The sequence below is a fragment of the Schistocerca nitens genome, chromosome 4 (genome assembly GCF_023898315.1).
Source record: "Schistocerca nitens isolate TAMUIC-IGC-003100 chromosome 4, iqSchNite1.1, whole genome shotgun sequence".
Lineage (NCBI taxonomy): Eukaryota > Metazoa > Arthropoda > Insecta > Orthoptera > Acrididae > Schistocerca > Schistocerca nitens.
In genome coordinates, this window is record NC_064617.1 from 696,895,066 (window position 1) to 696,919,774 (window position 24,709).

Consider the following 24,709-nt stretch of genomic DNA (forward strand, 5'->3'; position numbering starts at 1 on the left):
ATATACAAACTGAGTAGTCCATGTGCACGATAGGCAACATCAGGGAGGGTGTAAGCTCAGAAGCGCCATGGTCCCGTGGTTAGCGTGAGCAGTTGCAGATCGATAGGTCCCTGGTCCAAGTCATCCCTCGATGGAAAAGTTTACTTTCTTTTTTTTCCCAAAGTTATGCTCTGTCCGTTCGTTCATTGACGTCTCTGTTCACTCTAATAAGTTTAGTGTCTGTGTTTTGCGACCGCACCGCAAAACCGTGCGATTAGTAGACGAAAGGACGTGCCTCTCCAAAGGGAACCGATAACATTTGATCGTAAGGTCATAGGTCAACCGATTCCTCCACAGGAAAACACGTCTGATATATTCTATACTGGTGACGACATGTGCGTCACATAATTGTCTGAAAATAAAAAATTAAACTTTTCACTCGAGGGAAAATTTGACCCAAGGACCTCTCGCTCCGCAGCTGCTCACGATAACCACGAGACCACTGCGCTCCTGAGCTCACACTATCCCTGATGTTGCCTATCTTGCACATGGACTACTCAGTTTGTATATTTTGCTTTTCTTTTCATAGTTCCACACAACTTCTTCCTGTTTTGTCGACTGATCTGTGTTCAGTTTTTCAAGGCCTATCCACTGTGCCAACTTATAACTAAATCTGAGGGGGGTGCGATGGGGAGGTTCCCTTGTTAGATGTTGGTTCCAAACTTCAACACAGCAGAAAGCGTTCTATATATGTCTACGGTCTAAGGTGACAGTTGTGTGCTCGGTACCCTCTTCTGTATAACAGCCTTCCTTCTTTGCCACAGGGTGAGTCTCCCAGTCTCCGGCGTGTCGCTACAGCCCGTACAAGAAGGGCAGCGGATAGGGCAGCGGGAACTGCAGCGGCACGGCCAGCGGCGGTGCGTGCGTGCGCGCGTGCTTCTTAAGATGGTCCTTGCGGCCGAAACGCTTCTCGCAGACGGAGCAGGCGTACGGCCGCACCCCAGAGTGGATGCGCTTGTGGCGAGTCAGCTCCTCGTTGCGGGTGAAGCTCTTGCCGCAGCTGCACCGGAATGGACGCTCGCCTGCAACACAACAGCACTCTCGTAGCAACTGTGCATTTACAGCATGAGCTTTTGGAGGGATAGGAGGCTGATTAAGAATCTATAGCTACAACAGAAAATACTAGTACAGATCGGAAGGGGAGCTGGATCAAGGCTTCTGTCTCTGCCCAAAACATGTATTTGGAACACATTATTCAGAAATGTTTGAAACGAGAAAGAAGGTGATGGTAGAGGACACACTCTATGAGATTTGCGAATTATATGGTGTTATTGGCAGAGACGAGAAAACTGTGATTGGATTGTTAAATGAATTAAATAAGACCTGTGAGGAATTCGGAATTAGATTTAATGAAAAAGAGACAAAACGTGTAAGTCAGTTGCAAGAAAAATAAGAACGACTGTAAAGTTAGGACAGAAATATATAGAACAAGTTAGTGCTTTCAGATATTTGGGAAGCATAATGACGGACGACATGAAATGTAGTAAGGAGGTAAAAACACGTGTAGCAATTGTCAGAGAGGCATTTGACAAGAAGAAGGAGGCTTCTATGTGGGTACACGGACAGGGACCTGAGGAAGAGACGGCCGAAGTGATGTATATGGAGCGTGGCATTATAGGGAGCTGAGTCATGGGCAATGTGGAAGGATAAAATGGGTAGACAAACGGAGAAATAAGGTGTTGAAAAGAATGAGGGAAGGGCGAGAATTTTTATTGGATTGGACGCTGGATGGATGTTATGGAAGGAACAGTAAACGGCAGAAGAAGGAGAGGACGCAGAAGATACCAGATGGTGCATAGTGTAAGGATAAGAAACAATTATGAGAAAACGAAGAAAGTAGCGGATGACAGGACTGCAAGGTGAGCTACTTGTGAAGATCTGCCCTACGACAGAACACAGCTCATGATAAGAGTTCAACATTCTGTGGACTAAGACGTCATCTGAGACGAAGCCCAAGGAGGGAGAACGGAATCAGCCGAGTCTTTCTCAAAGGAACCATCTCCGAATTTACCTTAATCGATTAGAGGAAGCTACGAAAACTTAAATGTAGATTTCCGGACGAATATTTGAACCACCGTCCTTCTGAGTAAGAGTCCTGTGCGCCAGTCGTTAGACCACGTCATCCGGCTGAGAAAGATAAATATCTAACAAATAACTGTTGTCGATAGCCATCTAAATTTAAACCAATAAAGATAAGGAGAAACTTAACCCAGTACTCAGAATAGAAAAAACATACAGAAAAAGAAAGACATCATCATGAAAATTCACAAACATTTAGTTCTATACTTAACGGTCCATCGTCGTCATCAAGGAAGTCTATCATGATAAATAATAATAAAAACAAATGTCAATAGGTATATGCTATACCCCATCAGTCCAAAAAGTTTCGAGAATGGATTAATAAGAAACAGAGAAGACTTGTGATGGTGGTAATACTTCAGGTGTCATACATAATTTCCTCCCCATCTCCTATTTCAGTGCAACCCACAGAGCGTTCATACAACATTGTGCAATTATCAGAAACTGGTTCAGCTCGCGCGTTACATCGGCTTGAATGTTGATTATGTCGTCAGAGCGTCGAACCTTCATGTCAGTTTCTGCACTTGTTGTTTTTATGGTAAGTACGTATTGATAACGCCAAATCTCCTCACTCGTGATAATTTTTTACAGGCAAGAATTGTCCATGTTTTACATTTCAGTCAGTGGCAGGTGCACACGCGTCGTCGCGTTTGTTCTACAGTCAAGGTGTTCGGGAGAAACTTTGCACAAACTTTTCTCTTCTTCAAAACATTCTGGGGAAGCTCTTGAACGGTTGATTTAGGGATGTTGCTCCATTGTGATTGTCGCGCGGAGTGGCTGCGCGGTTTGAGGCGCCATGTCACGGATTGCGCGGCGCCTTCCGCCGGAGGTTCGAGTCCTCCCTCGGGCATGGGTGTGTGTGTTGTTCTTAGCATAAGCTAGTTTAAGTAGTGTGTAAGTTTAGGGACCGATGACCTCAGCAATTTGGTCCTTTAGGAATTCACACACATTTGAACATTTCCCGTTATGATTCGTGACACAGCACCCTTGACACATTACGACCACACATCCGCTACTTAACATTGCCTGCTCGTACCTGGATGATCGGAAATTAATTAAAAAAATTAGAATGAAATGGGCTAATTGCTATTAACAAAAATCAAATGGCTCTGAGCACTATGGGACTTAACAGCCATGGTCATCAGTCCCCTAGAACTTAGAACTACTTAAACCTAACTAACCTAAGGACAGCACACAACACCCAGCCATCACGAGGCAGAGAAAATCCCTGACCCCGCCGGGAATCGAACCCGGGAACCCGGGCGTGGGAAGCGAGAACGCTACCGCACGACCACGAGATGCGGGCGGCTATTAATACACACGTTATTTTTACTTTCACGTGGACACACAAACTATGCATTATTGTCACACAAATTTTAAACAGATATAAAAAAATAATAAATAATCAGTAACTTTCTTTTGAGCCAGGTTCGATATCATTAACATGCAGGATTGTCACGCATGCGTTTCGCCGGCATTATTTCGGTCGAAATGGCATTCCAAACGCACCATTATTTTGTTCAGTGGTGTCGTTGCCCATGTATGTATCATAGTATAGTCAGCTAACCAATCAGCACTATCGTCACTGTCTGCAACGAACGAATGGCGATAATTTCGTTAGCAGAAATCATCATTTTGAAAAAAAAAAATAATCCTTCAATTACTTTCCAGTTATACTTCCAATCCGACAACTTTGAAGTTCGAACTCTAAATTCAGTAGTAATGTGTTTGAACTATTCCCCTTAATCCAAAAATGTTATAACATTTTTGTCCATGGACATTGCAATATTCTTTCTCTTTGATGTCATTTTACGCTCGCAGCAAATGGGGGTAGTGCAGTACTCTTCGACGGAATGTCAATTTGTCAATTAACACTGTGTCACTACAGACTAGCGCATGGATCATATTCAGAATTTGTCTTGAAAGCATCGCTTCCCTCTGTCTGTACGCGATGAAAGATGCGTTCTCAATGCCGCACTGCAACTCGTTAGCCTCGTATAGCGTAATCAACGTTTCTCAGGCGTCTCGGTCAGTACGAAGTACAGCTCCTGCCTCACACTGAACGCGTTAAAGATAGTGTAGAGTGTGGTTTCACATTTGATACGTCTTTTTCATAAGAATTATTGTTTATGCTGTAGCTCTTCTATAAAGTAATTACAGGGAATTTGCATATGGCGAATATCTGCTATCATCGCAAATGAGCGAACTACCAAGGCGGCGCATAAAATTTTCAAACAAAGCGAATGACTGTGTGCATTTCCAGACGGCCATCCTTTATAATCTGGGGATACTAAAAGGCGTCGTTGATTCAGAATAAACCCACGCGAAAATGAGGTAATCCGTCTTCATTACTATGAGGCAACTACGGAGCACAGTGCGACTTAACTGCAGACAACATATTTAACTTATTCCTCGTTCAAAATATAATAAGATATACAACAACGAAAGTGGAATACAAGCATGAAAACATTTGTGACACGTGTGCGTCAGACTGAAAAGGGGAGCATCAGGTAGAGTTGTATTATACTCTTTAACAAATATGCTAAACTATCATTGTTGCAACAAATTATTCTCTTCATTGGACAAGAATTATTTGAGTATGTTTACTACATGTTATACAATATTCAGTTTCAGCACTTGTTATGACTGCTTGGTTTAGTAACACTTTCTTGAAAATCTTGATCACCGTACACGATGTCACTTGATATTTTTTTCTGCTTTGGATAGATCAGGTAACTGATCCTTTCCACTTTCTATCCACTCTCTTTCTTTCTCTCTCTCTTTCTCCAGTTCAGGAAGTGCTTTGTTTCTCATACCCGCGACGTCTAAGAGACGATAAACTGTTATAGGTTTTTTCGTTTTTTTCCTTTCTTTTACGAAAATGTAATCGACATATTGAACATTATTTTGGAAATGTTGCAGGTGTGGAAAACGTATGGTGACCTTCTGAGGTACCAGAGCGTATATAGTCGTCTATGGTCGCGTCACGTTACCGTATGTGAGTCAACAACGTGCGAAATCTGTATTAAAACAATTCGTACTTAAGTGTAGTGAAAAAGAAAGGGTAAAGTTAATCTCCTGTCGGAACAGAGTTTTAGTTCGTATTATTAAGGATGCGTAAAAAAAAAGTATCCATCTCGACTTTCGTAGGAATTAATTTTCTGAAATTACTGGAAAGCTCAAATATGGATGGTTGAAGGTCACTTAACTATGCGGCAACAGCCACGGTGACAATGTATTGTACGGTTCAATATATTCGTGATGCTCGATGGGTATTTCTGCACTTTTTTTTCATCGGCCAGTTCTTGCTTTGTATTGTTTCATTCTTGCTTGTATAAAAATAGATACGTGAAAATTTGATTACTGGTGCAGTTGATATATTTTCCTTGTTATCTTTGAGTAACAATCAAGGTATAATACACTACTGGCCATTAAAATTGCTACACCAAGAAGAAATGCAGTTGATAAACGGGTATTCATTGGACAAATATATTATACTAGAACTGACATGTGATTACATTTTCACGCAATTTGGGTGCATAGATCCTGAAAAATCAGTACCCAGAACAACCAACTCTGGCCGTAATAACGGCCTTAACACTTTCGCTGCGGCTGACGCTTATAAGCGTCCGCGCTCACTGTCGGATTACGCAGTCTAGTTGCAGCTTCTGAGCTAGCATAAAAGCGTGTACACCTTTGTTTGGTCAGTTATCGAACATATATTGTTCGTAATGGAGACTATTGAACAGACACCTGGACCTTTAATGTGACAAGGAGCAGGAAATGTGTTAAATTGACAGAGGAACAGTTACTTATTGTACTAGACGACAGTGATTTTCTGTGTAGTGAGGACGAGTCATACCACGGAGATTATCATTTAGAGGCTGCAGAAGAATTGCAGAGTGATGATAGCGTGGAAGCACAGCTTTCGAATCTGTTTCATGACAGTTTCAGAGTGTTACCGGCCCGCACTCGCACATTGCCGGGCCGCACTGGATAGTTGCGCGCCTGCACCGATGCCGCAGCGAAAGTGTTAATACGCCTGGGCATTGAGTCAAACTGGGCTTGGATGGCGTGTACGGGTACAGCTGCCCATGCAGCATCAACACGATACCACAGTTCATCAAGATTAGTGACTGGCGTATTGTGACGAGCCAGTTGCTCGGCCACCATTGACCAGACGTTTTCAGTTGGTGAGAGATCTGGAGAATGTGCTGGCCAGGGCAGCAGTCGAACATTTTCGGTATCCAGAAAGGCCCGTACACGACCTGCAACATGCGGTCGTGCATTATCCTGCTGAAATGTAGGATTTCGCAGGGACCGATTGGAGGGTAAAGCCACGGGTTGTAACACATCTGAAATGTAACGTCCACTGTTCAAAATGCCGTCAATGCGAACAAGCGGTGACCGAGACGTGTAACCAATGGCACCCCTTATCATCGCGCCGGGTGATACGCCAGTATGGCGATGAGGAATACACGCTTCCAATGTGCGTTCATCGCGATGTCGCCAAACACGAATGCGACCATCATGATGCCGTAAACAGAACCTGGATTCATCCGAAAAAATAACGTTTTGCCATTCGTGCACCCAGGTCCGTCGTTGAGTACACCATCGCAGGCGCTCCTGTTTGTGATGCAGCGTCAAGGATAATCGCAGCCATGGTCTCCGACCTGATAGTCCATGCTGCTGCAAACGTCGTCGAACTGTTCGAGAAGATGGTTGTTATCTTGCAAACGTCCCCATCTGCTGACTCAGTGATCGAGACGTGGCTGCACGATCCGTTACAGCTATGCGGATAAGATGCCTGTCATATCGATTGCTAGTGATTCGAGGCCGTTGGGATCCAGCACGGCGTTCCGTATTACCCTCCTGAACCCACCGATTCCGTATTCTGCTAACAGTCATTGGGTCTCGACCAATGCGAGCAGCAATGTCGCGATACGATAAACCGCAATCGCGATAGGCTACAATCCGACCTTTATCAAAGTCGGAAACGTGATGGTACGCATTTCTCCTCCTTACACGAGGTATCACAACAAAGTTTCATCAGGCAACGCCGGTCAACTGCTGTTTGTGTATGAGAAATCGGTTGGAAACTTTCCTCATGTCAGCACGTTGTAGGTGTCGCCGCCGGCGCCAACCTTGTGTGAATGCTCTGAAAAGCCAATCATTTGCATATCACAGCATCTTCTTCCTGTCGGTTAAATTTCGCGTCTGTAGCACGTCATCTTCGTGGTGTAGCAAATTTAATGGCCAGTAGTGTACATACCTTAGCATTAAAGCAACCGACGTTAGTTTAATTGTTTTCCTGACTTTTCGAAGCACGCATAGCTGGCCTTCTCAAAAATTCACTCTCCATTACTGGCGACGCCGCCTCTAACGTCTGAGGGGGCGGTCCCCTAGTCATTATAGTTACTGATCCTTCCTTGTTACCTGCGATGATCGTTCGCTGCCTCAAGTGAGTCGAGGATCCATTTACGTTGAGGCTTATTTCTTTCTTGTTAAAATTATTGTCATGTTTATGAATTTCAATGGCTTCCCTGAACAAACGGGTGGGATAGCTCTTCTCTGCAGCGAGAACCTGTGTGTCGGCTGATTTTATGTCGTGAAGGTAGAAAAGGTACAACAATTATCTTGGACGATAGTGTGTTTCGAAAACCTAACATAAGGACCAATGCTTGCACAAATTTTCAAATCATCATCTGAGCCCGAAAAACGATATGATTAATACCCTCGTATCGCGCGCAAGATAAATTTGTGAGCTGCTGCATTTCATTGGCGAGATGCAACACATGAGATGCATTCTGGGGTACAGTGGGTAGTCCACCAGTGATACAGAGTGGGGCAAATAAAAGTGACCCGGATGGGTGGATACCATTTGTGGCAGCATTAACAGAGGAGGAAAAGACCTACAGTTACTTCCAACAGGGTGGAGTAACTGCTCATACTACCGGCCGAAACGTGGAGGACAATTACAAAATCGTCACACCTGACAGAGTTGTTAGCAGAGGTCAGGCTGGTTGCATAGTCTTCAAGACCCGCAGCAGAATATTTCGGATGAGATATGCCAGCAGTCCAGCCTCGATACGCCTTCAGCAACTTGCTGACCAGGGGCTAAGAGCGCCAAAAGTTGAATGGTGGTCACGTTCAACATCTGCTATAGTCAAGTTAGTATTGTCTTTCCTGTCCTCTGCTGTATTTCTTTGTACCTTGGAACTCTGTTGTGTGGGCCTCTTATTTGCACCACCCTGTATAAGAAACGTCACGAAACTTACTTATACCATATATCCCCAGTCTGTCGGACAGAATCGGTCGTAAAGACTGTATACAAACAGGCGAAGAAGTGCAGAAAATATCTCAGACCGACAAAGGACAAAAGGGACCCACTCGAAATGTCTGAGGTGTAAGCATGCCGTTTACACGCGGAGATAGTCTTTGTTGTAATAACAGGTCGATCCTCAGTACCAGGATCATCGAACATAAATTGTGTCGTAGGTCGGGACAGATGGAGAAATCGGCCATGGTGGAGCACGGCCTGTGTTAGACTGACCAAGTAGAAAAATTCACCAAGCTGCAGGTTCTCACTGCAGAGAAGAGTTACCACGCCCATTTGTTCAGCGGAGTCATTGAAATTCGTAAACGTGACGTCATTAAATAAATATCGACTGAAAATTGCGAGACTAGAGTCAATAGGCAGTACATAAACAAGTGGTCACGAATGCCTCAACAAGTTTATAGTTAACTAACCACCTACATTACAGGCACAGTCTTTTACGAACTTTCTCTAAAATTATGTCTGCAGAGTTTACTTAACATTGCGTTCCATACTCAAAAAGTTGCCGCATGGCAATCAGATTTTTTTTAATTTTTGTAATTTTTCATTTATATGGTACGTGAATTTCAGAACTCTCTCAAATATCAATCAACCAAAGCTGTTCGATGCAACGCTCGAAAACTCTCCAGAAAACCGACTTTGAACGCTTCCTTAATGCACTAAAGCAGGGTTGTTTTTCGACAGGCTGCGTGGCTCTGTGGTAGAGTGCTCGTCTGCCCTGTGGAGGGCCAGAGTTCGTTTCTCGGCGTATTCAAATTTTTAAACAAAGAAATGTGTTATACGAGCATTTCAGAGAAGCGGAAGATACATAAAGATGGAGACTGGCAATCGTAGTATCAAGTCTCATTTCGATCATTATTTTATCGTTATTTCCGTTCAGTGCGAATATCTACGTGTTTTAAATATAACATTCATAAAATATATGCTAATTAAGGCATATCTGTCATTTTTAATGGAAAACGCATGTTTTCTACCTTCTAATTTCATATTGCACACAGAAGTCCAGTTTTCAAAGCAAAAATAAATTCTTGATAGCAATGTGTTTTAAATGCTCGTAGAATAAGCACCTCTGTCGAAAAATTGGATTCCACCAGGAATCAACCCCGCCAGGAATCAAACCCCCCCCCCCCCCCACCACCACCACCACCAAATGACAGGCGAACACTTTGCCACAGAACCAAGTTGCTTGTCGGATGTCGGATGGAAGTCATTACTCTAGCGTAACGAAATGTGGTGCTACAGAAGAATGCTGAAGATTAGATGGGTAGATCACATAAATAATGAGGAGGTATTGAATACAATTGGGGAGAAGAGGAGCTTGTGGCACAACTTGACTAGAAGAAGGGATCGGTTGGTAGGACATGTCCTGAGACATCGAGGGATCACCAATTTAGTATTGGAGGGCAGCGCGGAGGGTAAAAATCGTAGAGGGAGACCAAGAGATGAATACATTAGCAGATTCAAAAGGATATAGGCTGCAGTAGGTACTGGGAGATGAAGAAACTTGCACAGGATAGAGTAGCATGGAGAGCTGCATCAAACCAGTCTCAGGACTGAAGACCACAACAACAACAACATTAAGGATTGTCGGAAATTTTCAAAGTCGATTTTCTCGTGAATTCTAGATAGTTGCTTCTTACTGTTTTGGATGATTGATATTTGAGTTGAGAACTTCACATACCATAAATGCAAAAAAAAAAAAAAAAAAAAAATACAAAAATCGACTGCCATGCGATCTCCTTCTTAGTTTCCGGACGCGAGTGAATGTTGAGCTTCGCCGCGCGTATAGCCTAATCAACAGGACTACGTGTGGCAGGAAGCCTGCGCGTATCCTTATCTGCTTAGGTTCCCCATCTTCCGTTTTCATCTCTGCGGTATCTTCCACACCCTTGCGTCATTAAGATTGCCGGCGGCTGCTGGTCCAGTTTCCGCTGGCCAGTGGCTGACAGAGGGTGGTAAGCCCCTCCCCGTTTCATGCAGCCATCTCGTGACTCACCCCTGCTCTCCCCTCCTGCACTCCACCATGTAGGGTTGACCATCACGTCGGACCCACGAGAACAACGCAGCTATCCGCAAAGAACCATGCTTTGGGATGTCAGCTTTTAGCTTGTCCGACTCGAATACAAACATTATTCTTCTTCTTTGTACTTTTTGCGGCACATTTTATTCTTCCTCGCACAGATCTTTCGCAGTAGATTTTGTTTTACATTTAAGGTACGTTTTGTTTTACATTTAGCGGTGTTTGATCTCATTGATACTAACACTCTAAATGAGTTCTTCCGAAATTTCTCGCTTCGTTCACCCATCTACAGACACGTGGAAAATTAAATCTATGATTCCTTTTGTCGCAAATTGTTAAGGTTCTGATCGTTTAAAGGAATTACCTCTCTGCCTTCTGACTTGCTAATGTGGTGTTAAGAATCCAAGTTTATTTCATTGGATTTTGATTTTCAGATATAGTGAAATATTTGATTTGCGGTTTCTTCTCATAATTAGCCTGTTTACATTCAACTTGAGTGTTCCAAATGTAACGAAGGGATGAATAAATGGCAGCTTGTGACAAAAGTGCCTTTTTTTAAAGTCCTTAAAGAAATTTCACTGGAACCTCACTGGAGATTAATATTTTCTTTTTTCCCCTCTTCTGTAAGTTATTCCTTACTAATCTTTTACATAAATTCAGAAAATATGTCACAATTTTGAATCGCTATCCCAGTGTACTGTGAAAAGTAAATCCCTAAAAGAAGTTAAAAACTTTAGTCTATTAAACTAACACGGTGTGGTGTTGAAAGATTTCATAAATTGTAAAATTAGGAGACATCATTGAATAAAAGATGTAGACAGAGACAGCTCTACTCTGAACACAAAACTTATTTCCACTTGAGATAAGCTATTCTCTAACAGAGTTTGGAAACGTAGCTCCATTCTCATCTGCTTCGTGGTGTACAATACAGCCCGTTTCCTTCGAGCAGAAATTCATAGTCTTCGTCTGAGCTCTTCTACGAGCATCCAACAGCTCTTTGATACGTCGTTTTGCGCAACAATGCCTATTTCGCAGGCCTTTTGTCTTAAATTCGTGAGAGGTGCTCGTAAGAGCTGCATTTTTGTTCTTTCATCTTTTCATTTATATGAAAAATGTTTCAACCAGAATTCTTCATTCCAGTCTGATGTTTTCCTTTCTATAAAATCTTCATCTTTTATGGATGTGGAACACTGCGAGTGTGATGTGTTGTGGCGTAACAAGGTAGCTACGCCACACTGAGAAGGAAGCCGAAAGGCACGCGTACACACACGCCGACTGGCGTCAAGTCTGGAACAGGATACGTATTGAATACTATAAAGAAAATACGTAGCTTTGGAATATACTTAACTTTTAATGCTTCCTTTGGTACATCTCTCTTGACTATACAAATGAGACTCGTAAGATACATGCACTGATACAATTGGCGCCTTGCTAAGTCGTAGCCATTAACTTTGCTGAAGGCTATTCTAACTGTCTCTCGGCAAATGAGAGCAAAGGCTTAGTCCGTGTAGTCGCTAGCAACGTCGTCCGTACAACTGGGGCGAGTTCTCGTACGTCGCTCGAGACCTGCCGTGTGGTGGCGCTCGGTCTGCGATCACACAGTGGCGACACGCGGGTCCGACATGTACTAATGGACCGCGGCCGATTTAAGCTACCACCTAGCAAGTGTGGTGTCTGGCAGTGACACCACATGATGAATAAAGGTTTCCATAAATAACTGTAACCAGTCATCAGCTGTGATTCTTCGATTTTTATTTATCAAGATCGGTTTCGAATCGCTCAGCGATTCATCAAATTGTGCCCACTAGTAAATGTTTTGAACATTCTAGGGGTCGTGTAGGCTTATTAGCATCCGTTGGTTTATTTCTGGAGGATTCATTACTCTGACAAACGTAACGTATGTTTTTCAGCAGCCGGCCGCAGTGGCCAAGCGGTTCTAGGCGATACAGTCTGGAACCGCGCGACCGCTACGGTTGCAGGTTCGAATCCTGGATGTGTGTGATGTCCTTAGGTCAGTTAGGTTTAAGTAGTTCTAAGTTCTAGGGGACTCATGACCTCAGAAGTTGAGTCCCATAGTGCTCAGAGCCATTTGAACCATTTTTGTTTTCCAGCAAACTTAAATCTATAGAACTACAAAAACTTTGCTTCAGGCAGCGACTGGGAGTTTAACGTTTGTAATGAGTCTTCGTGCGCCTGGAGAAATAAAAGTCAAGTAAATCTTTTGTTTACTGTGTTAACTTGTTCGCTTATCATTCATGCATCTGTCTAGCTTTCCCACGATGACAGTTGCCGCACCACACTGTAGCCCACATCTCCTTATCGGCGTGCACACAATAAATTTTGTCACTGCAACCGTCCATAACGGTCCCCTTTTGTTCAGTTTGAACAAAACGTTTCCAAATGTTAAAAGTCTTTAAATTAAAATGATTATCCCAGAGGCATCCCATATTCTTAGCTTGGACGAAAATCGCAGCACTTCTTTGAATCAGTTTCGAGTATAACCGGAGAGTGGGAAGGAATATGGACGAAACTGTAACGCAGCGACGAAAAAAAATAGAAAAAAAGAAAACACCACTAGAAATAGTCACAATTACGTCTAACGAACGATCCATTTAGTTTTTATTACGACGGTGCTTACACCAACTTCTAGGCGGGTGAGGTACACCTCTCGTGCAAACTATGAAACGTTTCTGACACAGAGGTAGCTTATTTTTTTGTAAATAATACAGATTGGCTACTGCTCACCATGTTACCCTAGATGGAGGGACCAGTGAGGTGGCGCAATGGTTAGCACATTGGACTCGCAGTCGGGAGAACGGCGGTTCAAACCAGCGTCCGGCCATCCTGATCTAGGTTTTCCGTGATTCCCTTAAAGCGCTCCAGGCAAATGCCGGTATGGTTCCTTTGAAAGGGCAAGGCCGATTTCTTTCCCTAACCGAGCTCGTGCTCCGTCTTTAATGACATCGCTGTCGACGGGACGCTTAACACCAATCTTCCCCTCCTCCTGTTTGATGAAGGACTGACTTTATTTTCTTCGTAATTTTAATGTTAAACAGTAATTATCCATTAATTATGGACAGAAGAGGCATATTTATAGATTGCAGTGTGTCAACCAGTCAGTAGTTGCGAGCAGGCAGGGTTAAGTAGGACGTGCGGCCGTAGTGTGTCAGCGTTGTTGTGACACAGGTCGCGATGGAGCAACATCTCAGTCAGACGTCCAAGACGTTCTCCAGAATGTTTTGAAGTGGAGAAAAGTGTATGCAAACTTCATTCCGCACACCTTTACACTCAACGACGCGTGGACGCTTACCGCAACTTGATTGAAATGCAAAGAGAAAAAAAAAATCATCACGGTGACAAGGAATGGAGTTATCAGTACAAACTTAACACAAAACGACACAATGCAGACATTCACATAAAGGGTCAACGCTTTAGCGACATAACCGACATTCAAGTCAATGTGAGGCGCGAGTTGAAGAACACAAGGACATTTCAGACAGCTCACACGACTGTAACGAACATACTGTATGTTGTACTCAAGTGGGGACAGAGTATGTAGAGCACCTGAAGCATTGAAACTAACGTCTTAACTTTTCTCTTTTTTTTATATAATACATTCTAGAACCTTTTCGGAGTGACGGAGTAAAAGGTATTTCCCTTATTTCATGCTAAATTATGACTTTGAAAATGAAACATAATTAATATTTATCGTTCTGCGTTTTGAAAATCAGTGACCCAAGTTCATACCTCAATATCCGAATAGTATTAAAATGTGAAAGACTGTAAGCGCTCATAGACCGACAATTACGTTCATAAAGCACTTGCCCAAATCGTTTAGGATTGCAAATCGTTTACGCTACGTGGACATCAATGGTGTTATCAGTAGCAGAGGGAGCGCATGGGAAAAGGATAAAAATTTATGCTCCCTTTCAACTTCCCAGAAGATTAGTATTCATGAGGCATCACCTATTCGTAGAAAACAGCAACTATCGGTAATTCAACTGAGTGAATCAGATAGCACCGATATCTCTAGAACTAAAAAAGGTTAGCTTGTTCGTCAGATGATTGGGGTAAATTTTGTGTGTATCTTCGATAGAAGTAAAAGTCCAATTGAGTGAAAGAACGATGAAATATAAGCCTCTGATCATTGTAGAATGACAGAATGGATGAGGCTTTACAGAGCACCCGTGTAGCCCCATGTATACTATCATAGGCTGTGGACATGGACACAACTGTTACAGAGGATATACCGATATGACTTACACTTAATAAACTAAAGAGATGTATCCACGTAAAGATGTGGCCTCACGTTATAAAAAACGTCTACTTTGTTCCATTTAAGCTCTTGTGCCACTATGTAAATTCCCAAAGATATACTTTTATCTTTTTTTTTTTTTGTACAGAAACTGGAATACTGTATACGACAGGACCATAATTTTCCGCACATTATCAGTGAAATGATCCAATTCTTCTTGCAGCAGAGCAACTTATTTTTTACGCTATCGAAATGGCAAACGAGACAAATTTTTGTCACCTCCATTTTATATTTATTTTTACCCGCATAATATTTCTTTCTTCCTGCTGATTTTCTGTAATGCAAATAGCAACTATTTTATAGAAATTTTCTTGCGTTATTTCCGTTATGGACGTAGTTAGTGACCGTTCATCTCTCTAAAATTACAATGCAAATCCATGTTTTGATCCAGCATCATCCAGCGACTCAGCACATTATTGCCTGAAAATTATAGTTATTACTTTCGTGTGCACAGCAGCATAATTTGTCAATTAGCTGTAGTACTCCGTTTGTATATAAAAAAGCATTATCATTCAACATAATATAGTTTATAATATCTGTGCAGTATGAACGAACTTGTACATTATATTGATTTACTTGACTGTGGGTTTTTGCTGAAACATTGTAATTTTTATACTTTGCACTGCACTGTTTAGAAATCAACCACAGATACTCCATAGATGTCGAAATTCCGCATTCAGTATAGAGAAGACAGATAATATCAGGGCTTGAAACATCAGAATTTTTTTTAAATCTGAAGAGAGTCAAAAACTGGTACTGAATGCCCAAATGGAACTGCTTTCTCACCAGATCCAGATATTCCCAGAACAGTTAAAGGAAACATGAACCTGACTGATCTCCCCCTCCATCATCCACCCTGTGCAGTTCAGCTACATTACTTGTACCAGAATTCCATAATTAACTGCCGTGAGAATTACTAATGACTCGCTATTTATAGTAACTAGTACCCCTTTGTCAATATGATATACGGAGGAACCACATATTTAAACTGTAATCTAAGTCTCGTATTACATCATCAGTGTCAGTCTCACGCCACCATCCAATTTGTTTGTTGTATGTGTCATATTTCAATGTAGTTCGCATTATCGTTTAATTTCTTTGCCAGTTATAAGCTCTTTGTTACACAGTTCACCGAAAGGCATGGACCACAAATTCTAAACAATAACGCTACAAAATAGACTTGGAACCCTAAACCTGGATCTCATAAAATAAGAAGTTATGGAACACAGGCAGAAAACTGTGTTTTCTTGTGTGAGATTTTGTACGTGTCAGGCAGTCTCTCGAAGACTCTTGCCAAGCGTATCTGTCTCAGCATTCTGATTTTTAAATAACTATGCAATATTCTTTGTCACTTGCATGTTACAAATTTCGAGCGATCTTCCTGTAAATAATCGTATTTCTTAACAGTTGTCATGCAATCATCGAATGTGTTCGGATTAAATCTTATAAACAAACTGCAAGTTGTATTCGGTTTCCTCGTAGGGCTAAGCGACTCTACAACACTGCAAAGAGATCTATTGTTTGTCGAACTGGGCTAAAAATTACTTTGCTTGGCGAATAATATGTGCATTATTGGTGAGAATTTTTACTTACAACATTTGTTGAGTTCACTGCAATCATTCGTGTATGTAAACCTGTTTTAACCCTGACATGGTATTCAACACCGTGAAATAGTTTTGAGAAATAGAACTTACTGCAGTGTGAAACCATGTACAAAATGAATGCGCGCAATTACACGTGAGGTACTAGCGCTTTTCTCTTGAAGTGGTATGTAATATTCATAATGTATATTGCGCTCTATAGCAGAGTGTACGCTGTTTTTAAACTTCGTGTCAGATTAAAACTGTGTGGGAGACCAGGGCTCGAACCCGGTACCTTGCCTTCCACAGACTGTGTCCTTACAGAATGAGCTATCCACGCATGAGAGACGACCCGCCCTCACAGTTTTAATTATGCAAGTACCTCTCCTACTTACAAACTTCACAGAAGTTTTCCTGCATCTATGCACGTATTCTGAGTGTAATATTTCTATCTTTGGCAAGAAATTTAATACCTGTTGAATCGTTTGATGGCAGACTGAGCGGAAGGCGCAGCTGAAAAACTGTAAATTATTGCTGTCATGGAGAACAGTGACATCTTTCCTTCGTGCAATCCGAACGTTGTATCTTAAAATTTAGCTTCTTTAATGTGGGTAACCACAGTGAGTGCAATTTCGACTGTTTTGCAGTTTGCAATGAGAGGGAAAACAAAGGCTAAAACGTGTTCCCAGCATACACAACGTCTACTTTGCGCATTGTCAATCTGCTCGTATGACAATGAATCGTTCTTCCATCACTGACACAAACTATCTCAGCGTGGAGTGTCACTGCCGTAGCTTGCGTTTGCAGTCATGGACAAGCAGACGGATTCTTTCTGTTCTTGTGACGAGAATGGAATTACAAGAAGGTAGATGACGTAACCTAGTGCGGACCTATTGCTTACCCCTTTACAGTGACAACAACGTGGACGCTACAGTCTCCGTCCTACTGAAGGACCAACAGAAATAATTACCGCATGTTTCCATGAAACGCTGTAGAGAAAGTTATGAATATAAGCCGTGACAAATGAACCGCAGTCTGATGATCACGAAACGATACTTTGTCAGTAATCTACTAGTCTATAGGCCTAAATGAGTACAAAAATTTCTTTCGTCATAGGATTCGAAGAGGTTATCCCCAGTCGGTCGTTATAACATTTGTGCAATTTAAAGACTTCGATCACGAAGATGACTGATGTCAGCTTATTAGAACTGAAATATCAACCTGCACTAGCAAGAACTGCGGGTTATATGTCTACATTTTGCAGAAAGAAGCTAAATGGTGCGTAAATGTGAAACATTGAAGCAACGAAGACATGTCCCGGTCAATAATGATATTGTGATGGGCACAACATTATTTTCAGTTGGATACACGTGAGCAATGAAATCAGGGAATGTGTGAAGAGAGAACGACCTACAGTGGGCACAAGTCATGTTTCATAAACGGAAGAATGTTCCAACAATGAATTATGCTGATTTTGGGGTAAGTATCGTGCTGTGTGTATAACAGTCGTGAAGTTTGTACCTGTGAAGATACTGAAACATGACCAAGGCACCTGAAGTGTTTGGTGTTTCTAGAGGCACCGTATCTCATATTTATACCGCATACAGTGAAAGCGGAAAAACATATCCGTTAAATCACAATGCAGACGAAAATGTGTGGTGAGTAACCGTGACAGACAGTCCTCGACGAAGATTGTGACAAAAAAGAAGAGGACGACAGCTGCAAAAGTCACTGCAGAACTGAATGTCGCACTCGCGAAGTTTTCTCGTTTTCATTTGCCAAAAATACTAAAAGACCTGGAAGCGATATCAAGAAGCCATAATAACCTATCCACAAGGTCATAATATGACATCATCTTTATACTTTTGACAAAATTAGCTGCAAATTGCTTATTTCTTGTTGATTACATAAGTTCACGACAAAGTTGTTTCGGCATATGTGTCATTACTAGGAGTTCCTGTTAACATTACATTTATATATCATTTTATTCTACGTCTGTGTAACAGCTCTACGAGATTTTACCTTTCATCGTACTTACGTTTAGCTGGAGTGACGTCCTTAAATCATCTTAGAACTTAATTCCTTTCCTGTACTTTGCTGTCAACATAGATCACATACTTACCTTCTACAGAAATTTAGTGTTTTTTTTTTTTGACAGCTGCAAAATTACATATTGTTCCAATGATGCATTATGTTTAAAAGTAAATTTATCTTAGAAGGTCATAGAGATGTTTTTACAGAGATAATTCATCATTGGAACGATCTGTCGTTTTACAACTGTCGAAAAATAACACGAAATTTCTATAGAATGTAAATACGTGATCTATATTAACAACATAGTACATAAAAGGGCTTACTTTAAGATGATTTGTAGACGTCGTTCCGTCTAGACGTAAGTATAATATAAAACAAAATCTCATAGTAGGCCTACTATTACATAGACATAGGATAAAATGATATGTAAATCTCGTGTCAACAAGAACGCATGATAATGGCATATATGCTGAAACAAGCTTGTCTGAACTTATGAAATCAACAAGAAACAATCAATTTTCGGCTGATTTTGTGGAAAGTAGAAGGAAGATGTCGTATTATGACCCTATACAAGCTGCGGGCCCAGCAGAGAAGCAATACCACACAGCTCGGATCTGGCCCACTATAAAACAATGCGTGTCAAATTTGATATATGTGATCATTTCTTGCCTGACTATATATGTTTACCCGATATTACGATTTAGGTCTAATTTTAGGCTAGGGACATTATCTGGTCATAGCTCTGTTGAAAGTGACACGCTGAATTTATCGTGTATATGTAGCTGAAATTTACCGTAATTTACCAGAAAGGCTCGAAACAGCTCTCAAATATTTGGTGTTTCTGTTGTGTCTAGACCATACAGCCCAGACACAATGCTGTAGCCGATAGGGCACGCAAGGCTAACGCAGACGGGCGTGAAGTCTGGAACATGAGACTTATAAATACTTAACTTTAATACTTAACTTTATTCTCTTGTTGGAATACATCTCTCCTGCATACTCGTAAGCTATTGGCACTGATACAAATGGCGCCTTGCTAGGTGGTCGCCATTTAACTTAGCAGAGGGCTATTCTACTGTCTATCTCTCAGCAAATGAGAGCAAGGCTTAGCACGTCCAATCGCTAGCTATGTTGTCCGTACAACTGGGGACGAGGTCTCCTCAGTCTCTCGAGACCTGCCTTGTGGTGGCGCTAGGTTTGCGATCCCACAGTGGCGACACGCGGGTCCGACATGTACTACAGGACCGCGGCCGATTTAAGTTACCACCTAGCAAGTGTGGTGTCTAGCGGTGACACCACAGTTTCCTTACTGCACCATGTAAAGGAAAGAGAGAGAGAGCGATAGATAAGAGTTTTGAAAAGGAATAGGCAGGAAAATGTAGATAGCAACACTACGAGCTGAAGAAAATTTCACGCGAGAATAGAAAGAGAATATTGTCATTAATGTGTTCAGTCTATGTCGCAAATACATATATGACATATTTTGACTGTTGCCCACCATCAAGTCATCACAACGTCACAAATATAATATAATGTACGTTGTAATAGCATAGTTGAGTGTAACAACCTGTAACCTAAGCATGGTATTGGTGAAAAGATACATTGTGTCAGATGTTTTATGTCGTGATGGTCAGATCATACCCGACAACAAAAACAAGTCGTGTGTGAAACACAAAAAAATTAAAAACATATTTTTTTTAGGAAGCTTTGTTTTATTGTCATGCCACGGTTACAAGGGAAACTTCTAAACAAAATATTACATGTAAAGCTCATGTCTGAGATTGAAACTGTCAGGAAGAACATTACGTAATGTTTGTGTGCCACAGTTGATTCTGTAATAACACATGTGCATGCTGTTTACACTTAAGCAACTTAAATGCTTCCTCCTCGAAATGCACAAGGGTAAAGACGAGACAAAACACTGTTCACAGGAGCAACTGAGCAGACGACATACTACTGATGATTGTGTTACTGTACTGAAACATAATGGTTCAAAGGTGGTCATGGCAGTAAAATGAAGGTTTCTAAAAGTTCTTGTGCCTGTTTGCGTTCTCCATCAAGAATCCTTAATTGAATAACGGCTAAGACGTTCAACAAGATCCGTCATGGACAGAATAACAATAAAAAAGATTTGCGACTTTAGACTGAACTTATTAATAAGTGCGATCAGTACGTCACTCACCTGAAGATAATTGTGTCTGTAAATGGGAACTGTATTGCATTCGTCAGATAAGTCATCGTAACATCTGTTGCAGACATGAAGGAACCTTGAGGCTGACCATCTTGACGGACGCTAAATTGCCCAATTTGAGGTATGTGATGCTGCGTTCTCCATCAAAAAGTTTGAGGAGATAATGTCCCCAATCCTAGACATCGTGTGGTAATGTTCAGAAAGCTGTACAGGTGTTAAAATTACGAGCGAAATATGTTCGTAGTGTACAGGAATTAAAAGCGCCAGATAAGAGAAAAGCGTCTAGCCTAGTGCACATGGTTTCAGTCATTTGTTAACGTCGATGAAATCGCAGAACAGGACGATGTTTTCTTCACATTAGCAGATACGTGAATTTTCAGGCATAACATTCTGATCAACCGCAAAATCCAAATGTCTTTGATGAAAACACCTTGCAGTGTCAAAAAATTGGAGTGTGGTGTGCGACATCGCGTCGTTGAATAGTGGACTCTATTTTCGTTGAAAATACGGGCAACAGTGTTGTGCATCAGGACATTATTACACAGATTATTTCGCTTCTTGAGGCAGATGAACATTATTGTTGGTTGTAGGATGCGGTACCACTTGTCACACGTCTAACGAAAAACGTTCAAATGTGTGCGAATTCCTAAGGGCCGCGCAGTCCGTGACGTGGCGCCTCTAACCGCGGGGCCACTCCGCGCGGCACACATCTAACGAAACAAATCAATTCTTACGTAAAGTTCTTGGTGATCGAAAATCTCTAAAGGTATATATGAAGGTAATGGTATATGAAGGTAATGGTATATATGAAGGTAATGAGTATAATGGGCGGGGGCGCTATGAATATAGTGCGGGACAATAAGTTGGGAATATGGGTCTCACGGGAGGCGTGCCAGAGATAAGTCCCAGAAGTCGCACTATCCTCTGTGTCCACGGTGGCTCAGATGGACTTGCCGGCACGGTAGCTCAGCGTACTCGGTCAGAGGGTTAGCTACCCTCTAATAATAAAAAAACTGAGTGAACGGATCAACAAAGAACCTGAACGTCTGTCATCGGACGTCCGCCACGAACAAATTCATCGACCAATATAGAGCAAAATGAGATAGATTTTAAAAAAAATTAAAAAAAGATGGATAGAGCGCCTGCCATGTAAGCAGGAGATCCCGGGTTCGAGTCGCGGTCGGGGCACACATTTTCAACTGTCCCCGATGACTTACATCAACTCCTGTATGCAGCTATGGGTATTCATTTCATTGTAATTTCATCTCTAAAGGATTATAGCCCCACATTCACCCGATTTGACGTCTCTAGACTTCTTTCCGAGGGGCTACCATTAGGAATGGTCTATAAATATAATCGGCACACGCTGGTAGAATCAAAATATTAAAAATTAACGAAAGAACTGAAATTAACAGCAGCGCGGCTTTTCGATTACTCTGTATAAATGCCGAAATGACCTACGTTGACTTTGCCTCTTCTTTTGACGAGAGAAAACATTTTATGTAAATTGAAGGTGAAGGTGAAGCGGGCAGAAACGAAAGTGAAGCAACTAATGATATCAGCTGCATCGGGACTTAATGCGGAATCGACGGTGACGAGTGAAAATGTATCAAATCAAATTTGTGTGAAATCTTATGGGACTTACCTGCTAAGGTCATCAGTCCCTAAGCTTACACACTACTTAGCCTAAATTATCCTAAGGACAAACACACACATCCATGCCCGAGGGAGGACTCGAACCTCCGCCGGGACCAGCCGCACAGTCCATGACAGCAGCTCCTAAGACCGATCGGCTAATCCCGCGCGGCTGAAAATGTATGCCGGCATGGATTCGAACCCGCGATCTCCTGCTTACAACGTAGTTGCGTTAACCACTGCGTCACCCGGACGCAGTGTTTATCGGAAATGTTCGGACTATCTGGGCACGCTTCCACCTACAGCCACCTATTCGAAGTCCCCGCCATGTCCTCCGTGCTCGCTAGTTTCAGATTCCCGCTGGAGGCCGAATGTAGAAGAGCATCCGTCACAATGCCACACTGTGTGTGTTTGCGAGGCGAGTGTGTGGTGTCTGTTGTTTTGGACATGTGCGAAGGAACAGAGAGCACGCATTATACGCTACTGGCCATTAAAATTGCTACATCAAGAAGAAATGCAGATGATAAACTGGTATTCATTGGACAAATACACTACTGGCCATTAAAATTGCTACACCACGAGGATGACGTGCTACAGACGCGAAATTTAAATGACAGGAAGAAGATGATGTGATATGGGAATGATTGGCTTTTCATAGCATTCACACAAGGTTGGCGCCGGTGGCGACACCTACAACGTGGTGACATGAGGAATGTTTCAACCGATTTCTCATAAACAAACAGCAGTTGACCGGCATTGCCTGGTGAAACGTTGTTGTGATGCCTCGTGTAACGAGGAGAAATGCGTACCATCACGTTTCCGACGTTTGCAGGAACATGGACTATCAGCTCGGAGACCATGGCTGCGGTTACCCTTGACGCTGCATCACAGACAGGAGCGCCTGCGATAGTGTACTCAACGACGAACCTGGGTGCACGAATGGCAAAACGTTATTTTTTCGGATGAGTCCAGGTTCTGTTTATAGCATCATGATGGTCGCATTCGTGTTTGGCGACATCGCGGTGAACGCACATTGGAAGCGTGTATTCCTCATCGCCATACTGGCGTATCACCCGGCGTGATGGTATGGGGTGCCATTGGTTACACGTCTCGGTCACCTCTTGTTCGCATTGACGGCGCTTTTGAACAGTGGACGTTATATTTCAGATGTGTTACGATGCGTGGCTCTACCCTTCATTCGATTCCTGCGAAACCCTACATTTCAGCAGGATAATGCACAACCGCATGTTGCAGGTCCTGTACGGGCCGTTCTGGATACAGAAAATGTTCGACTACTGCCCTGGCCAGCACATTCTCCAGATCTCTCACCAATTGAAAACGTCAGGTCAATGGTGGCCGAGCAACTTGCTCGTCACAATACGCCAGTCATTACTCCTGACGAAGCTGCATGGGCAGCTGTACCTGTACACGCCATCCAAGCTCTGTTTGACTCAATGCCCAGGCGTATCAAGGCCGTTATTACGGCCAGGGGTGGTTGTTCTGGGTACTGATTTCTCAGGATCTATGGACCCAAATTGCGTGAAAATGTAATCACAAAAATGGCTCTGAGCACTATGGGACTTAACTTCTAAGGTCATCTGTCCCCTAGAACTTAGAACTAATTAAACCTAACTAACCTAAGGACATCACACACATCCATGCCCAAGGCAGGATTCGAACCTGCGACCGGAGCGGTCGCGCGGTTCCGGACCGTAGCGCCTAGAACCGCTCGGCCACCCTGGCCGGCAAAATGTAATCACATGTTAGTTCTAGTATAATATATTAGTGTAATTAATACCCGTTTATCATCTGCATTTCTTCGTGGTGTAGCAATTTTAATGGCCAGTAGTGTACAAGTGAGAGAGAACATTTGCTTACCTGTATGGATCCGCACGTGGCCCCGCAGCTGGCCGTTGTTGCTGAAGGCGACGTGGCAGTGCGGGCAGCGGTGCTTCTTGGGCCTCAGCTTGCGCTGCTGCTGCTGTAGATGCGCCTCCGGGCTCGGCGCCGGCAAGTGCGCGCCGGCCGGGTACGGCGCCAGCAGCGGGCCGTAGCCGCAACTGTACGCCAGGTACAGCTCCGACAGGTAGTCCACTGCCGGGGGCGGCGGGGGCGGCGGTGGGGGCGGCGGAGGTGGTGGTGGCGACGGCGGCGGCGGCGGCGGTGGAGCGTGGCCCTGCGCGGCGCTCGGCCCGTTCGCGGGTCGGCTGTCGCGGCGCTGGGTGCGCGGCGGCCCAGCTGGCGGGTCGGCGCCCTCCGGCGCTGCGGCCGAGGCCTGACAGCTCGGCCGGAGAGGCGACGCGGGAGGCGACGGCTGTTGGCCGGCGTCCGCGGCCGACGAGATGATGGAGGACAGCCGCGACTCGTAGGACACGGGCAGCAGCGCCGACAGCTTCTCCTGCGACAGCGGGCGGGGCTCCGCCTCGGCGTCGGCGCCGACGGCCGACGTCCACGGCCGGAAGAGCGCCACGGGCGTCAT

General features: G+C 43.2%; 1 protein-coding gene across 1 annotated transcript; it reads right to left on the reverse strand.

Moving 5' to 3' along the window:
• Positions 1–831: 831 nt before the first annotated feature.
• Positions 832–24,709, reverse strand: LOC126252508 (zinc finger protein 449-like). Its single transcript, XM_049953403.1, has 3 exons — positions 24,543–24,709; positions 24,109–24,290; positions 832–1,061 (listed from the first exon to the last, which is right to left on the reverse strand). The coding sequence occupies exons 1-3, from the start codon at positions 24,707–24,709 to the stop codon at positions 832–834; spliced, it is 579 nt and encodes a 192-aa protein (XP_049809360.1).

Bases quoted from the DNA above. Each gene is read 5' to 3' on its own strand.
- LOC126252508 (XM_049953403.1), bottom strand. From the start codon at position 24,709: ATGACGCCCGTGGCGCTCTTCCGGCCGTGGACGTCGGCCGTCGGCGCC. The intron at 24,291-24,542 runs GTCGCCTCCCGC...CCTGGCGTACAG, and splicing joins GCGGACGCCGGCCAACAGCC to TTGCGGCTACGGCCCGCTGC. The intron at 1,062-24,108 runs GTAAGCAAATGT...GTTGTGTTGCAG, and splicing joins CCACGTGCGGATCCATACAG to GCGAGCGTCCATTCCGGTGC.